The sequence below is a fragment of the Dermochelys coriacea genome, chromosome 2 (genome assembly GCF_009764565.3).
Source record: "Dermochelys coriacea isolate rDerCor1 chromosome 2, rDerCor1.pri.v4, whole genome shotgun sequence".
NCBI classification, from domain to species: domain Eukaryota; kingdom Metazoa; phylum Chordata; order Testudines; family Dermochelyidae; genus Dermochelys; species Dermochelys coriacea.
Genome location: NC_050069.1, coordinates 92,664,847 through 92,685,518, shown reverse-complemented (window position 1 = coordinate 92,685,518; position 20,672 = coordinate 92,664,847). Strand labels below are relative to the sequence as shown.

Here is a 20,672-nt window from a genome sequence, read left to right as displayed (position 1 = left end):
TGAGCTCCAAAAATGAATAAAAATAATAATCCTTAACATTTTGGCTCTTTACATCTTCAAAGTGCTGTACAAATATAAATATTCAGATGAGCATGCTCGTCTCTCCCTGACAGCCCTTTCTTTCCAAGAAGCCTCCATCTTTGCTGAAATCTGTTTAGGAGTCTCACCATAATCTCTACAGGGCCAGCTGTATACTTCAAAATGTGACACTTTAAAGGGCTTACTCAAAGACATAAGACATTCATTCTCAGCACCTCTGACTCGGGAAAGCCCTAGACTGGAAATGCAAAACTGTGATGAAACTAGCCAGCCAGAGCCTAGGGCCAAGTGGGCCAGACCCGAGATATTTCACTGGATTATCACTATAAGCGAAGGACCTGTATGGGGCTGGGAGGGAAAAGAGAAAAAAATACAAACATATTGAGGCTATAAAAGCAGCCCATAAATAGCCACCCAGGGACAATGTTAAAAAAAGTCACTCAAAATTGTGGGAAACCTGTACTCATGGAAAGGACAACGGAATGGGAACCACCATTGGAGGACTCCTACTTCTACTGGAGGGGGGGGGGGAGTAGGGGAATGTCCATGGAAGCAAGTTTCTGATATAGGAAACAAGAGTTTGTTAGCTGCATTTCTATTAGAATGTCTTTCATAGAATCATAGAATATCAGGGTTGGAAGGGACCCCAGAAGGTCATCTAGTCCAACCCCCTGCTCAAAGCAGGACCAAGTCCCAGTTAAATCATCCTAGCCAGGGCTTTGTCAAGCCTGACCTTAAAAACCTCTAAGGAAGGAGATTCTACCACCTCCCTAGGTAACGCATTCCAGTGTTTCACCACCCTCTTAGTGAAAAAGTTTTTCCTAATATCCAATCTAAACCTCCCCCATTGCAACTTGAGACCATTACTCGTTCTGTCATCTGCTACCATTGAGAACAGTCTAGAGCCATCCTCTTTGAAACCCCCTTTCAGGTAGTTGAAAGCAGCTATCAAATCCCCCCTCATTCTTCTCTTCTGCAGACTAAACAATCCCAGCTCCCTCAGCCTCTCCTCGTAAGTCATGTGCTCTAGATCCCTAATCATTTTGTTGCCCTTCGCTGTACTCTTTCCAATTTATCCACATCCTTCTTGTAGTGTGGGGCCCAAAACTGGACACAGTACTCCAGATGAGGCCTCACCAGTGTCGAATAGAGGGGAACGATCACGTCCCTCGATCTGCTCGCTATGCCCCTACTTATACATCCCAAAATGCCATTGGCCTTCTTGGCAACAAGGGCACACTGCTGACTCATATCCAGCTTCTCGTCCACTGTCACCCCTAGGTCCTTTTCCGCAGAACTGCTGCCGAGCCATTCGGTCCCTAGTCTGTAGCGGTGCATTGGATTCTTCCATCCTAAGTGCAGGACCCTGCACTTATCCTTATTGAACCTCATTAGATTTCTTTTGGCCCAATCTTCCAATTTGTCTAGGTCCTTCTGTATCCTATCCCTCCCCTCCAGCGTATCTACCACTCCTCCCAGTTTAGTATCATCCGCAAATTTGCTGAGAGTGCAATCCACACCATCCTCCAGATCATTTATGATCTTTCCACTGACTGACTTATTGAAGTTGCATTGCTAGTGCCTTTGGATCAGACAGCTTATCTTAACCTATTGCTTACCAGGCACTGTAATTGTAACAGCAGTAGAGGAAATTAAAGCTCTCCCCAGTGCAAAGCAAGTAGAAGCACCACCATGGTCCACCTCAAAATAACCTTGGATGGAGCCAAACCCCAAAATTTACTCATAGAAAACTATGCAGCCAAGAGACAAAGGGATAGAAGAATCAGTGAGGCACTACAATCTCTCCTGGATTACTGTTATAGACACTTTAGCACCAAAGGGCCCCCTCTCATCCCACTGCCCACACAGATTGCCAAGGTTCTCAGCCAACCAATGGCAAAAAATACAGGAAGGAAGAAAACTTGGTGTTGGTGGCAGAAAACACAGGGAGACTAAGAAGAAAAGTATTTCTGTAAACCCAGCCTTCTTTAAGGGAGGCAGAGTTTACCTCTGCTCTCCTCTACCATAGAGATAGCAAAGTCACACCTTGCACAATTTTTCTAGATTGTGAATCTCTACATATACCCATATGTCTCCACCCAATGCCAGAACACAGCACCTCCCACGGCACGGAATTAGATCACAGTTGTGCAGTATACCCTCCGAGGCCATCAAGAACAAGAAGGTAAGAACAGGACTAGAAACACAGAATCCTCTTCCCAAGCATTCTGCCTATTCATGCGAGAAGTAATTATAGTAGACTGACAGAATCACAATCATGTCCATGCCCCTCACCCCCTTGTGACTCTTTCCCCTGCCATTCCTGGATGGTAAAGAAAAGAGAACACCAGGAAGAAACCCTGGCAACAGGCTGTTAACATCTCCTTTTGAGGGGATTCTACCATCCACTCCCAAACATGCAATAGTCCAACCAGAATTTAAAAACTATCATGCAATTCCAGAGAACTTGAAGGCTACTGCTCAGCATCTAAGCTTCCTTTTCCAAGCAGGCTACGAGAGAGCTGGCAAAAAAGGGAGGTTAGTCCCCGGCCCCTCCCCTACTGTTCCCCCTCCCCTGTAGCCACGCCATCACGTGGGCAGTGCTGCTGGCTCTGGCCAGGTGGCAGGGCTGCAAGATCCTGCTGCTCTGAGCTGCATGGTAAGGGGGCGGGAGGTTGGATAAGGGGCAGGGAGTCCTGGGGGGGCAGAGAGGGGACAGGGGGCAGTTGGATGAGGTGGAGGTTCTGGGGGGGCTGTTCAGGGGACAGGGAAGGTTGGATAGGCGTGGGAGTCCCGGGGGGGCCTGTCAGGGGGCAGGGGTGTGGATAGGAGTTAGGGCAGTCAGGGGACAGCTTTCTGAATATCTAACTGAAATTACCTCCTGGATGAAGCTCAGATAGCAAAAAGTGAACCCAGGAAAGGCTTGGGTGATGCTGGTAGGAAGACAGAACTGCTCTATAGAACTAGTCTTCTCTGTAAAACCCCCCCTCTCAAGAATATCCACTCTTGTTTTTATGTTGGTCCTCGGCCTCGCAGCTCTTATAGTGCTGGTGGAAAACCCACCACCCTCTATCTTCAGCTGGCCAGAAAATCATGCCCCATCCTATCAGCCCCTGACTTGACTGTACTGATCCTCCACTTTCAGAACTAAATGCAAAACCCAATTATTCATCTTAGTTTTCCCTCAGTTTCTTCTTACATAAACACACAAAACCTTTTCCCTTCTCACCCATATACAAATCAAGCCTTTTCTCCTACCAGTGGGAAGGAAGACAGAGATTAAAATTATTTCCGTTTCAAATAGTTGGGAGATATTCGGATCATATTGAAATGAGAACCGTGCAAGTACACAGATGGATTAGACAAAGATGGGGAAGTAAAAAAGAAGAATACAGTCCAAACTAGAAAGGCTAATCATCTGAACATTTATCTGCCTCACCCCTCAGAGGCTATGAAAGGTGATTGAAAAAAACTGAATGTGACAATTATTTAGATTGTAGTAGTGCTTATTATGTACTTTCCAAACATGAAGACACAGTCCCTGCTCCAAAACAGCATACTTTACTCACCTGAAGTATCTATCACAATACCACCTGCCTCTCTAATAATGACAGTAGCTGCTGCCAAGTCCCAGCAATGTAAACCAAACTGGTAATATGCATCTGCAGCACCAGATGCTAGATGGCACAGAGCCAAGGTAGCACTTCCAATTACACGGATCCTAGAAGCAGAGAGGTATAAAAGAATGAAAGGAGGAAAACTGCTTTTATTTCAACCCAGGTATTTATTAACAGGGTTCAATATGCATCACATTTGATTTAAGTAGAATAACATTCTGCTTGGAATTTTAGAAAGTTGAGAATGTTTATGATTTTTAACATAATAAATTTTTTTCTTAAAAACCTTACCCATGTACTTGGGCTTTGAGTAAGCTCTCCATGTTACCGAGGAACAATTTCAAAGTCTCAGGGTCACGTTTTGGACCAATTTCTGTTAAGATCAAGGCCTTCGACTTATCTGCAATGTAGACAGTTGTTTCTATTAACTCAACAGCCTTTCAAAGTAGGTCTTGACAATTTCTCCACATTATGTTCTTCTTTTCATATTCTTTCTCAGGAAGAGAAACTGCTTTTGTCTAAAATGACTGTAACAAGACTGAACTGCTCATACCGTTGGGTTATCTAAAAATACTTATTTGGTAAAAGAAGGGAAGGAAGAATAAGAACAAAACTGCAGTTTCTATGCGTTTCCTTTGTTCCCATGGAATTTTTCCTTCATTGACCAGTCAGCCTTTGGTGATCTCAGAAACTTTTAGCAGTCAGCTAAAAGTAATTGACATAAGATCTATGCATTCCACTGTAAATTAATTGTATTTTAAAGCAGAATGCTTCCTGAACAGGGAACTTTGATCTCTTGGATAAGACTGTTCATTGTAATTAGACAAAGCTAGGTGTATGATAAGTAAAGATCAATTAAATATATCCACCAAACTCCATTTATCTTGCAATAACTACCCCCTTTTACATTGGGACACTGGAAAGACTACAAAAGTCACAAATGTGCAAGTATCAATATATTTACCAGTTATTCTATATAAAAAAAGTCAGTAGGTCTAATTCTGAATTAATTTTTGCAGCACTAGTTTTTCCTTTTCTATTGTGTTTAATTCAGTAACTTCTGATTTACAGCAGTATAGGGGCCTAATCAAAGCCAAAGACTCTTAAAGCCAAAGGAAAGATTCACATTGAGTTCAATGGGTATTAGATCAGGTGAGGTCACATTCAGGCCTACAATATATGTATTATTTTAAGAAGTATATACAATATTCCTTCCAAATGATTTACCCATTATTTCATGTTCTCTATGTACATAAATCTCCCCACTGTATTTTCCACTGAATGCATCCATTGAAGTGAGCTGTAGCTCATGAAAGCTTATGCTCAAACAAATTTGTTAGTCTCTAAGGTGCCACAAGTACTCCTTTTCTTTTTGCGAATACAGACTAAATCGGCTGCTACTCTGAAACCTGTCATTAAGTAGGGATAGTGGACCAAATGCTGTGTGGTGCTACTGAGTGGTATTTCCTAAACAAATTAGTGTGGCCTGAGAAGTCTTGTAATTAAATTGACATGCCAGGTATTGGTGACGTACGAATGTAAAAGGGCATTATGGATTCAAGCAAGCTGATTAGAAATGGATGAGTAATATATACATGTAATTAGAATAAAACAGTCACAGGATATCACAAACATAACTGCAGAAACACAGACTTCATAACCATTTTTTAAAACATTACATTAAAGTATAGAAGCACAGTTCAACTTTAAAACTATAGGGATACAATGCAGGGCATGCATTACTTTGCCATAACTGGAAATTTCTGGAGGTTGAAAGTAATCCGCCTTTGGTCTTCTGCATAATACATTCAATGTTTACAATTATGGCACATTGAATGCATGCCTTACTACAGACATTATTATTAACACCATGCATTCATGCCAAGTACACCTCGGTCATAACAAAAATAACTATTCTATGGAACTGTGAAAACTATTATAAACGTGTTCCTGATGAATAAACAAACATTTCCTAATACTTAGTCAAAGTTATGCTAATTTACTAATTGGATTTAAAGACTGAAATGCTTTGAGGAGGGTTGGGGCTTAAGGCATAGGGTGGAATTGAATTTAGGGAAGAGATCATCTAGTGAAAAGATACAAGGTGTCTTCAGGAATGCAAACTAGAGGAGACAGCTGACCAGAAGACAAGTTCTCCACCCTGATGAAAGGAAGAGAAATAGGGAGGGTTGGTAGAAGAGAGATGACAGTGACCTGGATAAATGTGGGAGGAAAAGAGACCAGGGACCAACATTTTTGCTTACTGAAGGGGGCAGAGTGGAGACCAAAAAAAACCAACAAAAAACCCCAAAACCCTGTCATTTACGGTATCTTAAGGTCAGGCCTGACTTTAAACTGTGACAACGTTTGACAAAGGGAATTTTATATCTTTGGGATGTTCCTTCATTACGATTATTTAAATCTGTGAGTGACGGATATCCCAGACCACAGCTCTGTTTTCTTACTGTGACATAACCTTTTCAAAATTCTGTCATCACCAAAATGTGATTCTCTTTAGTTCTGAATTGTTAAATGCTGAACATAGCTAACATTAATCTAATTTTATACTGTATATCAACATTTTTAATAGAAAATACATTTCCTGAAACAAAAGCATGCGGTAACATAGCAGCCTAAACGCCACAAATTCCAGAAGCCAGCAAAGAGAAACATCTTGTACTCCAGAGGTAGTTCATTCTATTGAAGTCAAAATCTTTAGTGGACAAGAACAACTGTAAACAGGCTACATTTAAACACCATAAAAATCAATTCAAATATTCTCCATCTTCCCTGTTCAAAATCCACCCCCACAAATGAGTACATCTCAAAAGAGAAAAAATTATAAAGCATCTTAAACAATATGGGATCTGACCCTCCCGTTACGTTCTGGACTCCCACATTAGCAGAAAGTCCACAGGGAATCGGGACAAAGTGGTGCAAGTCTCCCACACCCTTTGCTCAGCTGAAGGCCCACCACCATTTGGACATAAAAGTGAATGGGGCCAGTTTATGAAGAATGTAGGGGAGTTGGGAGATTCTTTGCCCAGGGGATTCTTGTGGAACATGGGCTGTATTTTAGAACTTCCCTCCCCTGACAGAAAACTTTTGGAAGGGTGGCTAGGGTAGGATCATGGACACCTATTCAGGGATAAATGTCCTCCCTCAGGCAGAGCTGCTCCTGTGGGGGAGAAGTGTACCATCTGTACTCTCTTTCTCCAGATAAATAAACCTGGCCCACTAAAGACTGGTCCAAGATACAAAGTCTGGATCTGGATCCAAATTTTTCCAACTATCAGGGAAGTTCTCGTCATCCAGGGTTGGTCTGGACCCATATCTAATCTGTACATTAAATTGCTTTAATTTACTATGATTTCAGTCTGCACCAAACTATTTTTCTAGTGTAATTTTTATCATTTCTGGGGTACAAAGATACAGCTCTGTGACATCTGCTTGCTTCTATCTGCTAATTAATGCTGTCTTATCTTCTGCATTGGATTTGTTAAAAGAAAACTTCTTGTCTTTATGTGCATTTGATTGAGCTTAACTATTATAACTAGGCAAATGCAGAATCACTTTATTAGGTTAACAGTAATAAATCCCAATACAGTATGGATTAAGTGTTCTAACTAATTGTATGATGAAACAGACCTCTCACACGCATCACAGCACGTTATTTTTAAATAAGTATAATGTATGCATCCATTAATTCTATTTACTACTGGCATACGTATTTACAAACAAGATGCAGTATATGGCACCATCAAGTCATCTGAAAATAAGTGAATGACAGATGCCATAATAATGTGGGCCTGATTCACCATTCCAGCTGTACTTTGCATCCCAGGAGTAACACCAGTGTACAGAAGGCATGGTATAGTGGTGAGTTTAATCCTATTTCTTTATCTTAAAGGAGTGGTTTTGGATCAATACCGATCAATTTGTGTGGAAACTGCAAAATATTTTAGGACCATTTAATAGTAATTCACATAAAGCAGAATATTTTAAACAGAAATTTGGGAACATCCTTATGTTTCCAGAAAAAGCACCGTTATAATGCAGGAAAGATACTTTAGATCAGGATAATAATTTCCATTTAGGATTAGTATCAACTCTGAAATTCAACATATTTATTTTAGAGTTCTAAGAAAAATCTAGACCAACCTGTCTCTTTTGATACCTGAAGCCTTTTTTCATTACAAAATGCCCCTTGACCTCTTCTACCAGTATATAATCGTTCTTCAGTGCAATGGTAAATTACACCAAATTCAAGCTTTAAGATTTTGAAAGGGAAAGAAATGAATGCAACTCAAATTACTTATCACAAGTATAAACAACTATTAATGGCAGAAAGATCAAAATTATTCTAATTAGCTATATAATCAAAGATTATGCCACTGCTAATAAATAATTTTACTGTTACACTGACGTTTTAGATACACAACATATAAAATTCAGTTTAGAAAGAGATATTAATTCCATCTATTCACAGTTCATTCGTACGCACACTATTAGAATGCAATAAAAAGTTACTCTGAAATGCAATTCAAGGAGTTATTATGAATATGTAAATCGCCCAGGGCCAGATTCTGAACACTTTACTCCCATTGGTGAGCAGTAACTCACATGAATAGGCCCATTGACTTCACTGGGGCTATTAATATTGCCAACCTCAATCATCTCAAATTCATGACTCAGGCCTCCAAAACACATGAGATTGGCTTACAAATCAGGCAGTTTTTTTAAAAAATACATAGTTTGCATGTCATAGTACATTTCACTTGCCTTCCATCTTTTGAGCCCTTGAGGTGCACTCAAGTCATCTTTGACTTTTTCTCTGCAATCATGAAGGCTAGAAGCTAACTGGTCTTTTAAATGAACACTGAGATTCTCGTGAAATCACCCGACTCCAGGAGCTGGGGCTTGAAGAAAAACACCAAATATCACGAGACTCATGATAAAATTATGAGAGTTGGCAACACTGAACTATTTGTGCGAGCACTTGCTTACAAATGGGAATAAGGGGTTCACAATTGGAGTTTTAATAAACCAAGCCCAAAGTACCTAATATTTTGCTTAACTATAGTACCTTCCATCAGAAGATCTTAAAACACTTTACATACATTAATGAATCAATCCTCACATCATTACTATGAGATAAAATATTATCTACATTTTACTCATAGAGAAACTGATGTAGAGAAGTTACGTGACTTGCCCAGAAGAAGTTTGTAGAAGAGTCAGTAATAGGACTCAGATCTTCTAGACTCCCAGTCCCTTGCTGCAACCATGTTACTTGAGTGACCCATGCTACCTGAGTGACCACCTCTCACCCAATAGTCCTCAAAGATAGCTCACAGGGAATGGGTTTTCCTTGCATTCATTCTGGAGCCAGACTCTTCTTGGTTCAGGGTTCCTATATATGGAACTCCAGGTCTGAAGATATCCACAAGAATCTCTCTTTAGCAGTATTCAGGGCTTGAGGCTAGATCTTTCTATTCAGGTCAGTTCACCTATGCCCATTTTGGCTCCTTTATTGAGTTATTATTTTACTTTTGCCTGTTTTTTTTACTACAATGGATGGTGAAATTTAATATGATTGTTTTTTGTTTTAGCAGCATCTAAAGCATGATGGGTGCTATAGAAAATAAATAAATACTAAAGAAAGCTGTTTTGTAATTATATGCAATATTTGGAAACATTTGGGAAGGAATAATCTTTGAAATGGCACTAAAGCGTGTCTTTACAGTTGCTATGTTTTTAAAGGCAAGCTGCAGTCAATCTAGATACACATACAGTACTATACTGTTCAAACCAAAGGGAGTTGCTCGTCCTCATCTCATCTGAAAATTAGGCCGCTGAATTTGCCTGAATCACTGCATTCCTTGCACACATAAAATTCCTGTTGGCTTCAATGGGAGCTAACGGCACGTCAATGCATGTAAATGCAAAGGCCCAAGAGGCACATTTTACAATAGTGTGAATAACTATTTAAAAATAGCTACTTTTATTTTATAAATCAAACTGTAAAACTACAGTAGCTGTACAAACATCTCCAAAATTAATGGCCAGAACTAGACCAGAAACTTAAAAAGAACAGTATTCCCAAGCACCAAGGCCAGGTTCTTTGTTTTTCTATGGACAGCCTCTTATGAAGGTACATGGAACAATATTAAATTTACTGCACCTCAAAAGCACACAAAGGCAGATTAAGGGAATCCAAACCATAACTTTGCACGTATCACAGAAAGTAATCCTACTATGTACTCAAAAAGAAAAGGAGGACTTGTGGCACCTTAGAGACTAACATTTATTTGAGCATAAGCTTTCGTGAGCATCTGATGAAGTGAGCTGTAGCTCACGAAAGCTTATGCTCAAATAAATGTGTTAGTCTCTAAGGTGCCACAAGTAATCCTTTTCTTTTTGCGAATACAGACTAACACGGCTGCTACTCTGAAACCTACTATATACTATATATCAACAACTGTCTGAGAGTCACGGAGGTTGCTAACAACTTTAAAGCAATAGGAATCAGCATAATAACAAGAGAACAGTAGAAGATAAATATAGAGATGCTTAGTCACAATTTAAACATAACTTATTAGTGCCTGACTTTATTAACTCTTACATCAATAGTCCCTTTTTAATAATATATACATCCAATTAACATGGGACTACCTGCAGGAGTAAAGGTTTGCAGGATTAGGGTGTTATTTTGGTGTGGTGTGACCAAACAAATATCAATTGCATGGAAAGAGCCTTTGTATTAATTTTTTAGTTCCTACACGGCTCTGAGGTTTGTAGCTGGATCTCAGGTTACCAACTCTCAGAACACATTTTATACCTCTTGGTTAACAGCAAATCCAATGCTAACTGCCACTGTTGGAAACCTGTGGAAAATAAGAAAGAAAGTACTATTCATGAATAATCTCTCTAAACATGCAAATTCCGCAACTCCCAGCAGCAACAAAACCCACAGAGAGCACTATAATTTTACTCAAGTAAAAACAATCTACATTATATCTTCCCTCTGTTTCCACCCAAGACTGTCCCTTGTACTTTGTCAATTCTTTTTTTAATTAAAACTAATATTTCAAAAAGTTAAAAAAATAAATTTATGAAAACATAAATAGGCTGTGTATATTAAACATATATTTGAAATTTTAGTGATTTTTCCCCTTAGGGTAAATAAATAACTTGATATCAAAATATTATTATTGTAATAAATAATAATTTATACTTAGAGTATGTTTCATCCAATGATCTCAGAACACTTTGCAGATAGTAATTAGGGAGAAACTTTGTACCTGAGGTCAACAATAAATGAAACCTGTTATGCTTCCTTCTGTCTTGCAGCTGGTTGGGGTGGGGTCCGGGTGCGGATAGCTCATCAGGGTGGTCCAGGTGCAGGGGGAGTGGCGCTCAGCAGGGTGGGTTCTGAGTGTGGGGGGCAAGGCTCAGCGGGAGTGTCTGATGATGAGGGGGTCTTGATGCACAGGGATTTGGTGGATGGGGGAGCAGCTCCCTATACAGGGATCCCTTCCCCTGAAGCTGAGGAGCGATAGGTGCAGGAAGCGCGGGGGGGGGGGCAGTTTGCTGAGCTTTCTGCAGCCGGGGAAGAAATCTGGGGGTAGGTCTGACCCGGCCCCAGATGCCGTGCAGGGGAAGTGGAAGTCTTGTCCTCCCCAGCCCAGCTGGGACTAGCAGCTGAGCCCGGTGCAGGGTAGAAGCCTGGGTCCTTCCCAGTCCCACCCCCTACCCCACAGTGATTTACTTCTCTACCGGCTGCCCTGGGCACCCAAAACTTACTGCTGGGGAGGGTCGTATGACCGCTCTTGTGGCTTCTCTTTGCTTCCCCATCAGAAAGTCATTTTTCTGTGGGGAAGCAAAGAAATCTGCTGGCGATATAAATTCTGCACATGCACAGTGGCATAGAATTCTCCCAGGAGTATCAAATACTACATCAGATATAAAAAGATACTGGAATGGATCCTGCAGGTCTTGTTCAGGGAAAGCCCCTCAGTTTGTAAATATAATGCTATAGGTAAGTGTAAATTGAGCAAACTTAACACAATGAAATATGTTTCAGTAATGGGGGGAGAGAAGGATTTATGAGAAATTGAAGAGTTACTATATTTTAATAATTCTCCATGTTACTGAATTTACCTGTGCACAAAATTGCAGGTTCCATCAATGGGATCAATAATCCAGGTAGGATTGTCAGTGAGGACACATTTTGAACCAGCAGCAGTGGACTCTTCTCCAATAAACCTATATTTGACATGGAGTAAAGTAAGCTCAGAAAACTCAACTCCACCTTCTTGGCTTTTGGGGACTATTGTTACAGTCATGTATCTTTAAAGTTTAGTTACCAAAAAAACCACAAAAACAAAAAACAAAAAACCCACCGACAACCCCACACAAAAAGCCCACCACCACTACCCACCAACTCAGAGAAACTTTGTAAAGAAGTCCTAAAAAGATAGGTCAGAAAATTTTTTACGGTATATTAAAAAAAAATCCCATTCTAGTTCCCCCTCCCTATATGTTAATGATACATACTTCAAAGTCATGTAACGCATGCAGAGATGGATCTGAAAATGAAATCCCAACTTTGGCAGAAGTTTAGATCTGGATTGCAATTTGGCAGCTCAGACCAACTTCTAGCAGGAAGTAATGCAGGCTGCCAAATGTACCCTCCATTCCTTGCAGGTGAATTCACCGGGAAATAATACAGCCTTAGAACTCCTACCATAATTTGTAATAGCAGAGTAGATCAGGAAGTAAAAAGTTCACAAAGCTGAACTTTCCTCTTCACAAGACCCAGAGTAATTCAACAGAATTAAAAAAAAAAAAAAAAAAGGAAAATTTACAAGAGCACATTGAATTTCAGATTGAGCTGCTGATTTTCTGTCCTGTCATAATTTATTTTAATAGGTTTTCGGTTTTCCTTTTCCTGGGAATTGTACATCCAGTTCTGGCATCTGTCCTGCCTGCCTTAGATATCTTTGCCTTTCCCTAGATCAGTGGTTCACAACCAGGGGTACACATAAAATCATTTAGATATTTGTAGAGCTCTGAGTGGATACAAATTTATATCCGTGGATGCAGATATAAATCGGTATCCGTGGAACCGCAGCAGGAAAAGGAGAAGAACATGGGGCTGCCGCTCCCAAGAGCCAGCATCCTGCGCTGGCAGCTCTTCCGGTGCAGCTATACTGCCCCCAGTCCTGTCCTCCGGGATGGCTGTAAAGACCCCACACAGGAGACGCAGTCACGCAGACAACTGCATGGAAGGGACGGGGTTGGGGCTGGGGGCGATACAGCCACATGGGAGGAGCTGCCGGCATGGGGCATGTTCAACTCTTGCCCGTTGGGCTCCCTGGGGATTGGAATGGTGTGATGGCAGCAGCACTCTGCCTTGTGGAGAGAAAGGGAGGGAACAGATTCATAGTACTTGAGAGTAAACAATGTTAAAGAGAGACAATGGCTGTCTCTGATGTGACAGTCTTCTTTGGCTGGGAAGATGGTGGCTAGTTCAGGCCCTTGTGGGTGGTCTAGAAAGAGGGTTGGAGCAGTGAAGTGAGTGATAGCAGGGAGAGAAAGGACCCTCAGGGCTTTGATAGGAAGGGACAGAGGGAGAAGAGAGCATGGTGAGAGGGAAAAGGAAGGCAAAGAAACATATTTGCTGTATAAGACCAGTTATATGTAGTATTTACTGTCAAAACTTTTGTAATGTAGGAAAGTTCCTTTGTAACTAAAAGTTTATTGGCACCATTGATTTTAAAAGGACTTAACACAGGAAAAATAAATGTCCAGGAACAGAGCCTGATCTCGTGCCCATCTCAGTCTCGTTGATGTCACTGGTGCAAGGTCAGACTCATATAGTATGATCCTGTACCCAGTGAAGTAAATGGTAACAATCCCATTAACTTCCATGGGAACAGGATCAGCCCATAGTGCATAACATAGCATTGAAAGATACTGCTTTGTGGTAAGAATAATGTCATTAATGGAGAACTACATGATGAGTGCCTCATTCTGTGAAGAGTCCAAACCATTTCACTATGTATATTGTTACATTAGAAAAAGAAAGTTAAAAAAATCTGTCATCTAGAAAACACTGATTAAAATCCATGAAAATATTGAAATAAAATTCTTTATTTTTAAAGGTTTCAGAGTAGCAGCCGTGTTAGTCAGTATTCGCAAAAAGAAAAGAAGTACTTGTGGCACCTTAGAGACTAACAAATTTATTTGAGCATAAGCTTTCGTGAGCTACAGCCATAGCTCACGAAAGCTTATGCTCAAATAAATTTGTTAGTCTCTAAGGAGCCACAAGTACTCCTTTTCTTTTTAAAGAATCAGTAAAGCAAAATGAAAATTGAGACATCCAGCATAGAAATAAGTTTTTAACAAACTTTTCCACTATTTTTCCCTTTACCTCTGTGAAATCTTCTTGGTACTAGCTGGTGCACTGAATGCATTGTTTTTCCACATCACAAATATCTCTGATTGCAGTGACAACTCTGGTAATGTTTGTCCCTACTAGAATTTCCTTTTTAAACTAAGAAGTACCTGAACCAAAATAATTTAAGAATAGGGGAATACAAAAAAATCTAAAAATCTTGGTTGGATGTCCCTGAAAGCCAGACTAGTGGAGAGACAGAGCACATAAACCTGTACTGAAGTCAATTTTATTTTTTTTCTTTGCTGTTTACCCTTGTACCTAACTACTGTATCTCATATGTTGCAAGATGGACCTTTATACAGACAGAAGACTATATTCTATAAACTGAAATGCATTTGGTTCAATATGAACCCTGGCCAAAATATAACAAACAGAAACCGAACTGTCTTAAAGAAAGCTTAATTCACTGAGTTACCTCATGAAATCAGAAGCTAGGAAAAATGCATGGGCAAATTCAAAGTGGAAGTTGACTGTAAAGGGTTAATAATCTGTCATCGTGTTGGAGACTTCCATTTCTGGGTCTATGTTGACCTTGACCCTGCTATTCCTCTTCTAAATAGCATAAATGCTTCTAACACTTTATGCTCATGTTACATGAGCCTTGTATGCTACGCTTCCTCTGGCAGATCATTAAAGAAAACTCATATTACAGAACAGACAACAGCACAACAAGAAGTACTTTAGATGGAATCTTACTCAAATAATATATTTGTAAATCCCAGCACTGCCTAAGAATTGCAACCAAATATTATACACTTAAATTGTGTAGTATTGCCACAGTTTTGGATCACATAACAGATATTTAGAAAGATGTACTTAGACTATAATTTTTTCAGTAATTTTTGCATTAAGTATGCTCTTTACACCAACATGACCAATGGGATCAGGTTTTTAAATATGTTCCATTTTAGCTGAATTCTTTGGAATCTGACACAAATTCATCCCTATGTAAAGGGCTAGTGCAAGGCCTATGTGTGATGTTCTGTGCCTTGGGGGCCCTGTAATCCCCCCATAATCCTCACCTGAATATAATTGTGATATTACATATAAACCATGCCTTGTAGGGAATCGGGGGAAAGGTTATGATCCGCTGAAAGTCATTTCTCTATCCATATATGTGTATCATTAATGCATGTGAAATTATGAGAATTGTATTGTACGGTTGTCACTAAAACATGCTGTAAATTGGGGAATCAGCCAGATATTAGCTCCCGAGAGGCAACAGCAAGGAAAGTAACCAACGTCCAACCCATCATGAGCCATTGTCCAGCAAGGGAGCTACAATGCAATGACTCACCTGCATAAGCCACACCAGGGGAATTGCTCAACCTTACTGGGAGAGACTCAGCAATGCCCCCAGACACACCTGGACTTGTGTTCTCCAAGCATATAGAGTGAGGTTATAAAACACACAGAGTGGACACATACTGGGCCTTTTTTCCTGCCCCCACCTATGCTGCAAGCAACTAAGACACTGAGAAGGAGACAAGACTCCAACAGAGGAGATTGGCCCAGGTTTAAGGAACAAACCTGTATATTAAGGACTGCAATATCCCGTGGACTGAGAAAAACTGCTTAATGAGACATTGCCCAGTCTAATAGAGTTGAGAGTTTAGACTGCGTGCTTATGTTTTATTTTATTTTGATAACTAACTCTGACTTTTTGCCCATCACTTAATATCACTTAAACAAATTTATTGACTATAAAAGATTGATTTTAATTGTTTATCTTTACCAGTGAGTTGGTATGAAGTATGGAGGCAAATCTGCTCAGGCTTGACAAAGGCTGGTGTATGTCCACTTTCCATTGTTGAAGTGGTGAACCAATAAATAAATTAGATGGTATATTCCTGAGGCACAGTACTGGGAGCTGGAGGAGGGGGGGGGAATCTGGCTGGTGTCTTTCTCTGTGTGATTCATGAGTGGCTCTGGGAGCATTTATGCAATCCAGCTGAGCGTGGGGCTCCACATGCTGTTGTGCTAAGTGATCACAGCACCTGGAGGGGTTTGCTGCTGGTCACTAGCAAGGCACTGTGAAAGACAGCGCAGGCTGGAGGGAGTTAAGGGGGCACAGTGATCCCACAGTCCCAGATTGCACCCCGAGGGGATCACGTCACACTTTGTGCCATTTAAAACCCACTTAAAGTACACGTAGAGGGTTTATGTAGATTTAAGTGGCACACAGGCCTTGTATTGGCTCTCTGCAGAGGGCTGAATTTTACCCTCATAGGTTAAAGTAAAATGTGGAAATATATATATTGTGTGCGTCAAGCCAATCTTAAGACGTGTTTTATAATGCTTTATTTCAATGTGAATATGCTAAAATGTATCATTTTATGGCCTCTGTTTGTAGGGGGTTACTCTCAGATGGCCCTTAATAGCTCAGGGGAATACATACCTTAATTCATGTTTAAGACCTATAGTTAAATCCTGTGCAGTAACTTGTACAACATTTATTTTCTATAGGCTAGGAGCCTGATGCTTCAAGGAGCTGAGCCTCCTTGACTCTTTCTGACCTGAGAACCCTCCAGGATCAGATGCTAGAAGAGCTAAATGTGACTTAATGCTATACTCAGTCCCGATCCTGCACACATATATGCATGTGAGTAAAACAAAATTATTCACATGAATGTTTGCAGGACTGGGGCCGTAGTGATAACTGAATGCAGATTGATTCGAATGTCCATTTGTTGAAATATTCTTAGTATTATATTGCAGAAGAAAAAAAAAGATACAGAGTGTGAATAAATTAAACTATCAGTAGGAAAGCTTAATTTGGAGACCCTTACTGGGGACAAAAGTGTTATATTACTATTTAAATTAAATCCAAAAAGATTCCAAAATATTAAAAACCTCAGATGATGACTCAAGTTAATCCAGAGCAATAATACTATGTGGCCAATAATGAAAAATAATGTGTACCTTCTCAAAGTAATTTTCAACATGAAAGTGAATCTGGAACTGAAATTTTTAAAGCAAGGAAGCTTATAAAAATATCCAATCTGCTTAAATTGAAGACATTTATTAATTCTTAACAATGGAGACCAGAACAAAGTGATATCTAAATGGTATTAAAACTGAATTCAGTTATTAGGAGGCAAATTAATTTGTACAGATGTCATGTGATATCTAGGGACTGAATTTTATAAATTCCCTTTTAAAGATGGTCACATACATGGCCTGTGCATGGGACAGGTCCTGGGCAGTTCTCTCTCTAGAGATACTTACCTGTGGGAGGGAAACTTCTCTTTCAGAGCAGAAATTATCACATTTTCCACAAAATTATCAGTTTCTGTCACAAGATCAGCTGCAGATGTTTTTGTAGACACTCGTTTTTCCTCTGTAAGAGCTTTCTTAATAATCTGAAAGAGGAGTATACACATCAGATTTATTTCTAACATTCCTTCCCTAGACACTAACAAAATATATTACATATGAGGTTCATTGCTGACCCTGAAATCTACTGACACATCAATATGTTACCATGCAAGGGAAGGGATCCAGTTCTAGGACTCAAAATCCATCCTGTTTGTTCAGGGGTGGTGAATACTATTGAGGCAACGAAGGTAGGAAGCACCTTGCATCTCTCCATAACAACCCCTCCAGCTAGTTTAAGAAAGCCATCGACAAGCTCTGGAAGGAGATGCAGCCACAGGTATAGCAAGAAGGATAGCAGCAGATGGGCACATTAAGGGTTGGAAAAATTAGGGGAGAGACACAGGGGAAAAAGGAGGATCATCGGGGCTCAGGAGTTTTCTTTCCTCTCCATTGGAAATACAATATTAAAAAAAAAATAAACTACAGGGACAAAACTCCCACCTCTTACATTTTAAAAAGTGACAAAAAACGTAAACCATATTAGTTCGGCTCTGAAAAGAAGTGTTTTATCAGATTTAGGCCAAGATTTTCAAACATGGGTGTCTAGCGTTAGGATCCTAAGTCCAAATAGGTGGCCTGATTTTAAAAAATGCTTAGCACCCTGTGAAATTGGTGGTAGTTGCTGGGTGCTCAGCACCTTTCAAAAACTGGCCACTTATTTAAGTGCCTAAAGATGGACTTAAGAGTCTAACTCTGGGCTCTGTGGTTTTATTAAATGTTGGCGTTATGTTTTAAAAAAAACTTGAAAGCCATACTAAACTAAAGTAAATTTGATGCAAATTCACAAATGGGAAAATTATGAATGACAAACTTCTTCCTACTTTCACCTCTTTCTGCTTCTTACTTCATAAGGCAAGACATTATGAAACGAGGCATGATGACAATGTTTCTCTTGGAGGAACAGCTAACTTATTTTTTTAACCAAGGACAACTATGAAGTATCTAAGAAAGGACATCAAAACAGTCAGTGATAGCAAAGACAAATTAATGTAATTGCTGGATTTATATATAACTATACAAAATAAAAAGCAACATCCAACCAATATTCTAAACACAACCTCCTCCTGCGGCATATATTTTTTAAAATCCTTCAATCAAAACTCTGGCATTCAAGTATTTTTAAACCTACCTAAAGAAAAACCATTTATATTCAAATGGCAGTTTGTTCTACAGTACTATGTTTGGTACAGGAAACCAGGCAATTTCAAATTCCTATTACGTTTCTACCACTTGTTTATCATGGGCAAAATTACTACATTTGAAGGGTTTCACACTCTCAACTTTCAGAGTAGCAGCTGTGTTAGTCTGTATTCGCAAAAAGAAAAGGAGTACTTGTGGCACCTTAGAGACTAACAAATTTATTAGAGCATAAGCTTTCGTGAGCTAGCTTATGCTCTAATAAGTTTGTTAGTCTCTAAGGTGCCACAAGTACTCCTTTTCTTTTTACACTCTCAACTGTTACAGTGACCCTCCTTACATAATGTGGACCATGTCTTGCTGTGTGGCCTAGGGAAGTCCCACTATCTCTCTGGCTCAGTTTCATCAGCTGTAAAATTAAAGTTATACTTCTTCCCTAGCTCACAAAGGAGTTTGAAGATTAATTAATATTTTTACCTTTGAAGATGGTACACAAAAGGTTTTGTATTATTTACTACATGGCAAAATGTTTACTGAAGAAAACTCCTTTATTTCCTTACATACTACACTGTTTTCCTGGTGATATTGAACCTCTTTAGCTAACTTAGTGCCTTGGGTGCGCATGATATCAAGGCCCCAACTTTGTAAGAACTTTACACGTGAATAACTGTGCACATGTGAACGATTCCAAATTCAATGGGCTCACTCACATGTGTAAAGTTACCATTATGGGTAAGTACTTGCAGGATTAGGGCCTAAATTACCACTCACATGATGTCCCCAAAAAGTCATAAGGCAGCCAAGTGAATTAAGAGTTCTCATTTGTATGATGTTATTAAACTTTTTTTATTTTTTCTTAACACAGGGTAGACTGAGCAAGGAGTAGTAAGTACATAAACTGGTCTGCCCCAAGAGGCCTTCCGACTTAGACACACCTCTGAGTCTCAATTCCTTTCCTGATTTCTCCTTGCTCCTGGGATGTGCCAACAGCAAATTACTACCCCATCTGTACGGGCTCAAACGACTCTGGCTAGGGGTTGGGTGTGTGTATGGGGGTGTGGCCTAGGTTCTGCCAGTTTTCTGCCTATCCCCAGTGTTCCTCTTATATGGACAACAGATCCAAGGTCTGTGTAGGCTGCATAAATAGCTAAAGAGAGGGTTTCTTACTCCATTTCACTCACTTGAACCTGGAATCCAAGTCAGAAACTAGGGGCAGGTCTACACTATGGGTTTAAGTCAACCAAAGTTATGCAACTCCAGCTATGTGAATAAATTAGCTGGAGTAACATAGCTTAAGTTGACTTATTATGGTGTCCACACCATGCTGGGTCAATGGAGAAACTCTCCCGTCATCTTACTTTATGCTTCTTGTTCCAGTGGAGTACCGGAGTGAACGAGAGAGTGATCTGCGGTCAATTTAGCGGGTCTTCACTAGACCCCCTAAAATGACCCCTGGTGGATCGATCAACACAGCCTCGATGCACTGAAAGTGTAGACATACCCTAGCTCACCATGATTACATTTTTTGCATTATAAACAGAACAGCATTTGTTCTTCATAAAATTAAGTTTATCATGTATCTCATATTGGGCCAGATTCTTTATGCTGAATAGTACCTTCCACCAGTCCACTGAAGTCAGAGGGACTACTTGTGGAGTAAAGTACTTCAAACCTGGGTAAAAGTATTAGAATCAGGCCAAATGGTGAAAAAAATACAGAGTATGTACAACAGAATCCCATTAGGTTTGACTCTTTACAGAACACTTGATATAAACACATTTTAAATGGACAAATATAATCGCCTAATGCATTTGGCTGGTCTTCCAAATTAGGTGTGGAGTTACATAAAAGAGTCCTTCAAGATGATAAGAGCTATGACAGATAAGTGCAACCTATTCAGGGACCACAAAAAGTGTCAATGAAATAAAAATAGCTTATCTTCCCCTTCCTCAGTATTGTATAATGAAACTGGCAACCAAGATGAGCAATTATATATTGGCTATACAAGTATTACACTAATCATCCTCATTAAAATA

The 20,672-nt window shown here is 39.8% G+C and overlaps 1 protein-coding gene across 1 annotated transcript in view; it reads right to left on the bottom strand.

Annotated features, from left to right (window-relative positions):
* The window catches only part of IMPA2 (inositol monophosphatase 2), a 34,964-nt gene that overhangs the window by 8,202 nt on the left and 6,090 nt on the right, over nt 1-20,672 (bottom strand). Inside the window, exons 2-7 of the mRNA XM_038388742.2 lie at nt 17,350-17,483; nt 11,820-11,924; nt 10,498-10,543; nt 7,818-7,926; nt 3,948-4,056; nt 3,609-3,760 (exon numbers count right to left, since the gene is read on the bottom strand). Of these exons, the coding sequence (XP_038244670.1) occupies nt 3,609-3,760; nt 3,948-4,056; nt 7,818-7,926; nt 10,498-10,543; nt 11,820-11,924; nt 17,350-17,483 (655 nt within the window). The remainder of the gene's footprint in view (nt 1-3,608; nt 3,761-3,947; nt 4,057-7,817; nt 7,927-10,497; nt 10,544-11,819; nt 11,925-17,349; nt 17,484-20,672) is intronic.